Below are 8,119 nucleotides of genomic sequence, written 5' to 3' on the forward strand. Positions count from 1 at the left end.
AACATAGAGTCATAGAAAGCCATCTTCTCTAGCATAACTACATTCCTACACCGATGTTCCTATTATAAAGACATAACTAATTATAATCAGATTATGATTACTTAACAGGCTGGAAACATTTTGCCCATATCAATTTTAAAAAGAAAAAAATGAAAGTAAATAATTTTAATAACAAGCTACATTGTATTTGTAATTGAAAAACTATTCTTAGCACACACGTTTTAGTAAAGGTTTTTAAAAAATATTATTCAAGCAGAAGGCCAAAGTGTATCACTTACTAGTTAGACTAGTTTTTTTTTTATTCAGTTAATTGAATATGATTTTTAATTTTTTTTAATTATAACATACATTTCATTTTTTAAGCGTTTTTAGGATTTCTTTTATTTAAAAAAATATTTACAACTGTTTATCTTGACTGACTGTGGCTGTGTGTTCACAGGTAATATGACTAATGTTTGTTTTCACTGATAAGGCTGTGACCCTCTGCTGTGTGACTTACCAGGGGTTGTCACATTGCTTAAAATAGAGGTAATGTTATCTATTTTTAGTTGTTTATGGTAAGGGTCAACAAAAGGGGTCAAATATACTACTGACCTCAAAATTTAGAATCCAGTATTACAATAGCTCAGTCCATACAATGTGAAGTGTATGATAAAGTCCTAGCTTTATATATGTGATTATGTTTGATTATTTAGAAATTAAACAATCAAAACAACTAAAATAAAAGAGACATTTTATTTATTTGGTAATTAGGCAGTAGAAAAAAAAAAGGAGGAGATGGCAACTTTTAAATCTACTCCTGTTACCTGACATTTTGGGCTAAATCTGTGTGCTGATGGGTTTGACACATTTGACAGTTAGCCATAATGTTCAATAGAGGGCGCCAAAAAGGCTTAAACATTTCTGTAGCTTAATCATTTGAAAACTACAGGAGTAACAACAGACACTTAACTCTGTGGTTTGACTGAAAGATGGGAATGGATTCGCCAAGAAAAAAAAGGCCTAATGTAATTAAAGCTGAGTCGTTACACAAGACCTGAGTCACGTGACAGTTGCAAAGTTAACCAGTTATAGTCACGTGACCAATGATTTTTCGATCACGTGACCACAACAGGTTATATTTAATGGCGGCCGCCGTTGCTGGCTGCTCTGTGGGGCTCCCCAGCAGGAAAGGTATTTAATGAACTTAGCACTTCGATTCAGCTACTTCAGTGTTAATCAGTTAACATTAGCGGCTTAATTTAAAACAGCGACATATATAGTCTATAGCAACCTTTACGAAAATCCCTTTTGAATACACTGTAAATTATTTATTTAGCTTATTTATGAGCAGAACACTATTTTAATCTATATTTGTATTGATTGCTATGAATAAGGTAACGTAAGAACAGCTTTTATGCTACAGCCGCCAATTCTGATTTTATTACTAGCATTTTATTACTAGTTTATGTGAGTGATACAGCGGATAATCGTAAACTGGATGGGAGAAGATGCACAGTTTTGATATCAAGTGTTTAACGCTGTCTCATCCAACTTTCCTGTGAAGGATCAGGCTTATTTGTGACCAAGCAGCATTTATAAAGAGCAAAATAACACAGCAGAAAGGTCAAGGCTGACGGCTTTAGGTTGTAAGAGGCTGCAAGACAATTTAGACCAGGATAAAGGTTCACCTTATAGCAGAACAACAACAACCAAAACTGCTGTGGAGCAGTTTAGATCAAAGCATATTTATGTACTACAATGGTACAGTCAAAATCCAGTCTTAAAGTGTGTTGAGTCTTTAGCAAGACTTGAAAACAAGTGTTTACAGATATTCTTCATATACTGACTGAGCGTGGGCTCACTGTACAAAGAAGAATGGGCAGATAGTTCAGTCTGTGGATGTGTAAAGCTAGCAGAAACCTACCCCAAAAAGCTGTGAAAAGTTCAACAAAATATTTGACTCAGAGGGACAGAATATAGACTTTTAAAAATATTTTTCACATATACCAATTTGAAATCTATTGATAATTTTTCTTCCACTTCAAAATTGTACACTCCTTTGTGTTGGCCAAAAACATAAGTAATCCTGTTATAAAATATTTAGGTTTTTGATTGCAACATGACAAAATAAAACAACAATGATCAAGGGTTTTAAATAGTTTTGCATGGCACTTTATATTCGAGTTGTATACTTCCTTGTCGCATGCATCATTCAGTAGTTAGTAATGTAAAGAAAGCATAAATAAGTACGACTCTTAAAAGTCTGAACGAAGGAAATCATATCTATTCTTTTAACAAGAGCATGAGCTTTTTATTAAGAACAATAAACATCATGTTTTTTGTAGGAGTGAATTGTTTCCTTCGAAGAGTTTCATCTCTCGGAAGGTGGAGTCGCTCCAAAGATCTCCTGTGTGAGCAACATCGTAGCTTTTTCTGGCGGAAATGGAAAAGTTCTCACAACGTGGTTCGGCCTGCTACTGTTCGGCCAGCCTACGCAGTACCTAAGGTATCATTACACTCTGAAAAAAAAAAAAAAGATTTTTGATTCATTGATGGGTCTTTTAGTTCGACTGCTGCTTAAACGTTGATGCTTTTGAACAATAAATCCATGCGTCAAAAAGTAAACGCAGATGAGCTGAATGGAAAAACATGAAAGTGAATGCAAGGCGAAGGACGTTTTCTCAGTTATCCATATTGTAACAACTTGCATGTTTGAATTTCACATTCCTGAAGCCTTCTAGTCTATTTTTTCCCTTTTAGTTTTCAACTGGCTTCATTAATTGATGCTAGTTCAATCTAAACAGAAACTATTTAATTTCAGAGTTCAGTTCAGTTTAATTTACATGCATCTCTTCTTACCTTCCCTCTGACTGAAGCACATCGTGCAGCCTGACTACGTCAGCACTGGGCTGGTCCCAGAATGGCCAGACTACATCGAGATCAAGAACCAAGAGCAGATCGAAGGCCTTGCTAGAGCATGTCAACTTGCCAGACATGTACTTCTACTGGCTGGAGGCAGTCTGAAAGTAGGAATAAAACCGCCGCATGTCTTGTTTAAGTTTATGTGTCATCAGAATAGAAACAACAACGTCTGTTATTTGTGGCTTTCAGGTTGGCATGACAACAGATGAAATAGACTTCATTGTGCACCAGGAGACAATCAGGCACAATGCTTACCCCTCCCCTCTTGGATATGGAGGTTTTCCTAAGTCGGTCTGTACGTCTGTGAACAACGTGGTGTGTCATGGCATACCTGACAGGTAAACGGTTTGAATAGTTGGCGAATTTCTTTTTAAAGTCGGGGTAAATCTTTAGATTAATTCTGTTTTCAAAGCTGTTTTTCTTTTTATTAAATAAACTAAACTTGGGTAACATCTTTCCACAATGTCAAATCTTTAAAGAACAAAAACAAACAAACAAAAAAAAGTGCTGAATAAAGGGAACTTCCACGAAATCCACGTGTAGCAAGGTAGCAAATGTAAGGCGTTTTAAAATGTAATGCGATACCTTCTGATCTGCAGCCGCAAACTTGAAGACGGTGACATTATCAACGTCGACGTCACAGTAAGCTTATGCAGTGTTCCACATTTTACAAATAAAACCTTATGCTGCAGATGTCAACAGCACAACTCACGTTTCTTACCTCTGCTTTGTTTGGAACAGGTGTATTTGGATGGCTACCATGGTGACACCTCAGAAACCTTCTTGATTGGTCAGGTGGATGAGGTCGGCCAGCGGCTGGTGGAGACGGCGAGGCGTTGCAGAGACGAGGCCATCGCCGTATGCAAACCAGGAGCGGAGCTTTGTGTTATAGGAAATACTATCAGGTATACTTTGCGGCGAATACGCACGTCAAATGTTTACATGCAACTGGATGTTGTTCTTTTTCTGTTTGACCACTTTACGTTAAATCGGTTCTGTATCTGCAGTGAAATAGCCCAGTCCGATGGCTTTCAAGTTTGTCCGTATTTCATTGGACATGGAATAGGCTCGTATTTTCATTGCCATCCTGAGATTTGGCACCACGGTAAGTTGGTTCCTAATTGCAGTAATGTGATTTAGACAATGACATTTTTTATTGCTATGAATTTATTATTATACATTCACAAGAAAAAAAACAGGGCTTGTATTGGTCCAGTTTGATAAAGAATGCTTCTCTTTTCAGCTAATGATAACGACATAACCATGGACGAAGGGATGTCTTTCACAATAGGTAGGATAATCCAGGGTTTTTTTTTTTCTATACCTAAATATGCAAATGTCTGGAATCAGTGGTTGTTAACGTCTGTTAATCTCGATCTGTTAGAGCCTATAGTGATGGAGGGGTCTCCAGAGTTCAGAATCCTTAAGGACAAATGGACCGCGGTGTCGGTCGACGATAAAAGGTAAGAAGTGCTTTGTATTTGTAACGTTTTATTCCACTGAAGCTGAATGATAGTGTTAGTAAGTAGCAGTGCACTGCTGAGCTTTGTTCAGCATGTGGCATGCAGAGTCTCCTGGACCATACTGAGTGAGATATGGACGTTTTAGGAGGGCTCAACTGGGGAGTGAGTTATGCTCGGCTTGTTACATTTTTTTGCAGGAGGTTGTTACAAATCTGCAAATCGCCACAGAATAAACTCTGAAGTTTTTTGCTCACAACATAATTTGATACACACACAAAAAAAAAGGTTGACAGCAGAATAAATAGTTTGGATTTTAGATTGAATACTGTGTCTTTGCCCTTAAACACTTAATTCACGGATAGAAGCTGATGCACTATTAGTTCCATTAGCTCAGCATTCATTACTTTTATGCTCATTTAGATGAAACTATATATAAGCCTATTGTAACCTTTTGAAAAATACATGTACTTTAATGTATCTAAATGGATTTAGAGAGCAGACAAATATACTGTACCACGTGGTGTATATTGCTTGAAAACAACATAACTAAACTAAACTAAACAAACATACTAGAATAAAGATGATTAGTCTATTTCAGAAATGAAGTGTACTCATTACATTTGGTAATGCACAGAAAGTATACATCACAGTTGTATTTGTGCTTTTGTAAACATAGCAACTGAGAAAATATTTACACTTGTTGGTTTACTTGAGCACGCATATTTGATAGAAACAATCGGGTTACCCTACTTTTTACAAACATAGAATTAAGGGTGAAAGATGAGAGGAAAGGGCTGAAAGGGGGCTAAGTGGATTATTCTGTTTAAAATTGAATTTGCTCCTTACAAAATGTTGTTTAAATTTGGTTGTACAGGTCAGCTCAGTTTGAACACACGGTGCTCATCACAGCCGACGGAGTGAAGATTCTCACCAAACTACCAGAAGAAAACAATCTGTGACAGAAATGGACTGCTACCTCGAATGGTACATCAGTTGTGGGTCTAAGCTACTTTTTGTGATTTTAAAAAAGAAAAACAGTTATGCTACCAGATCTTAATGTAGAAACCAAGGTTTTCAATCTTGTTCCGTATGTTGTACGGGAGCTCGAGTCTTACTGCTGAAGCTGACCTAATTATGTGGTTGAGGCATTTCATTGTCTTACAAATTACGTTTTTCTTAAGCTAAATGCCAGTTTCCCCTCACATAAACCTTTTGTGTAAACCTTTTAATGTAACTTTCTAAGTTACATTAAGAAAATAAAATAATGTTCTTTTTTTTTTTTGAGTTTTACTCCCTTTGTGTGTTTAAGCTTGAAATTTATTTTTCTTGAAATACTTAGCTCTGAACTCTTCCTATCCAAATTCAGAAGATAAATGCAGCCAGGAGGTGGCAGCACAAACTCGGACTTTGCCGATAATGTTTCACGCCCTTTCAGTCTGTTAAATAGAAGCAGCTCTACACCCCATTTGACCCTTTTGTATTTGTTCCTCATTGCAGGGGTGGAAAAACCCGTGTGTAAATCTGAGTTTAAGCAAGCCTGCCTCTTGACACTGAAGTCTCCATGTTGACGTTAATCTAAAGCAGCTGTCATCAGTTATGCACCATCCCCAAGTTGCAGAGCCTGAAACTAATTGCTCAGAGGCTTGATAAGCACTGTGCAATGTAATATCTTGACTTTATATTTTTAGGTCAAATTAAAAAAGGAAGGCGTTAAGTATTTGCTCGGTGGAAGTAAAAGCAATCTATTGACTTTTCTTTACTGTGACCTGTCTCTGCATCCGGTCTTCAGATTGATGCAATGTTGAGCAAAACGCGAGAACAAGTTCAGACGAGGCTCTTAAAGTATCTTGAGCGCAACTAAGAGGTTGGCTACCGCTTTAGCCGCTACACCGCTATGAATGTTTGCGTAAATGCTGATAAATCTCAAGAGGCTCGGTAATATGCGATCCCAGCCCGTTGTAAGGGTGTGTTTTCATTTCCTGCTGGTGTGTGTGTGTGTGTGTGTGTGTGTGTGTGTGTGTGAGTGAGGCAGAGTGGGTATGTGTGGTCATGCCAACAGTTTGTGGGCGAAGCAGGAAGGATTAATCAAATAAAGGTGGGTCGTGTTCAGCCAGGATATGATTCAAGTTTTAACATATTAAATGATTAATATCAGGTGACACAACTCACTTATATTTTTGTGACACTTTCATTTAACGTACAGAAAAAACCCCTCCAAATTCCCAGGCTCCACATTTGATCACAGTTTTAGTTATTTGTTAAAGATCTTTGATTTTCAGGGCGGGACGTGCAAACCTGAAGGAGCTTGCACTCCTTATGAATCAGATTGTGATGACGCATACATTTTTTTTATAATCGGCATCCTGCAAATGATTGACGAAGAGCCTAACGTTCAGCTTGAGCATGGGATTTTTATGATGATGATAGATTCAGCAAAAGTGGAGAAGTGAAGGCAGAGATATGCAACATAGAATAAGTAGATAAAGCGAGGGGGTGGGGGGTACTTGAGGGAATTTTTGCTGCTGTCTTTCATTATTTTCCTGCATGTTGGGACTCAATCCCAAACCCTTTCTTTGCAGTTTTATTGTAAAAATCCTCAGCCAGTGGAGAAGTGGAAATCTTAATACTGGGGAGCGTAAGATTTTATTTTATTTTTTTTTAACCCAGCTTTTATAAATTTGTTACCTAAAGATGTTCCTCAAGCCTGTTTCACTTTCCAGGTGCGCATACCTAAATCCCTGTCTTTCTGTGAGTGAAGCTGTTATATTTCACACCTTTCTGGGACTTTTCACCGTGAAGCACCACAGACATTTGTGGTTTCCCTGGTGATCTGCAGCGTTGTGACATTAACAGAGTGACGCATCGTTCCCAAACCTGTGCAGGCAGATATGCCTTATGCACGACAGACAAATGTTATCTGCTTATTCATACTCTGTAATGATTTGATTCGTCAGTGAATCCAAGGGCTAAACTAACACCTGAGCTTTGCTGAACCAGGACATCTGGCCTCAGGCTGAACCAGACTGGGTGACGCCCAATTCCTGAGGGTTTCTACAAACTGGAGGATAAGAAAGTGGAAATAAAGACAACAAAACATTCAAACACATCTTTTTGTATTTGCATTCATTTGTTTGTATGTTTTTAGTTTAGGTTATATTTAATTGATAAGTCTCCTTAATTAGGTTAACTAAACATATGTACGCATGGATTTAAAATTAGCCCACATGTTCTAGCAAACAAACTGTTAAAAACTATGAAAAAAAAAAAAGTAAACAGATCTGCAGACACGCACGGGGTGTTTTCTCTGATATTTACAAGGTTTAAAATGAACTAGACTTTGAATTTGAAATTTCTGGAGTCTTAGTACAGTGTAAATCTTGCTGTGAGCTCCTGGAATAAGAAATTCATCTACTCTCCCATTGTGTTGCCGTGATAACTGTTTATATCTTTTCAGTCTGTGTGAGTCTTTGTTCCTCTGAAAAACTTCTTGATCCTGAACAACCAAAGCAGCTTGCCAAACTATGAACAGGAGCGCTGTGTTACATGTAGTGTGTGTGTGCGCGTGGGCATGTGTGGGTGTGTGAGTGGATGGTATGCATTGCCCAAGGCTGCTCCAAAGAGACTGATAAATTATGTCTTGTTGTTTCTATTGTTTAAAGATTCACATCACTTAAATGTTCACTAGGAACACAGCACTCAGTGCAATCCTCTTTTTCTTTGGACTAGAGAAAAACAGGTTTTACAGCTTATAT

The 8,119-nt window shown here is 37.6% G+C and overlaps 1 protein-coding gene across 1 annotated transcript; it reads left to right on the plus strand.

Annotated features, from left to right (window-relative positions):
- Nucleotides 1–1,081: 1,081 nt before the first annotated feature.
- metap1d (methionyl aminopeptidase type 1D (mitochondrial)) lies at nt 1,082–7,473 on the plus strand. The gene is made up of 10 exons (XM_007565151.2): nt 1,082–1,173; nt 2,328–2,488; nt 2,859–3,008; nt 3,094–3,242; nt 3,504–3,546; nt 3,646–3,809; nt 3,912–4,009; nt 4,148–4,195; nt 4,289–4,367; nt 5,242–7,473. Exons 1-10 carry the CDS (start codon nt 1,086–1,088, stop codon nt 5,324–5,326), a joined length of 1,065 nt encoding a protein of 354 aa, XP_007565213.2. The 5' UTR covers nt 1,082–1,085; the 3' UTR covers nt 5,327–7,473.
- The last annotated feature ends 646 nt before the right edge of the window (nt 7,474–8,119 follow it).

This window comes from Poecilia formosa, unplaced genomic scaffold (assembly GCF_000485575.1).
Source record: "Poecilia formosa unplaced genomic scaffold, Poecilia_formosa-5.1.2 Scaffold172, whole genome shotgun sequence".
Classification (NCBI taxonomy): Eukaryota; Metazoa; Chordata; class Actinopteri; order Cyprinodontiformes; family Poeciliidae; genus Poecilia; species Poecilia formosa.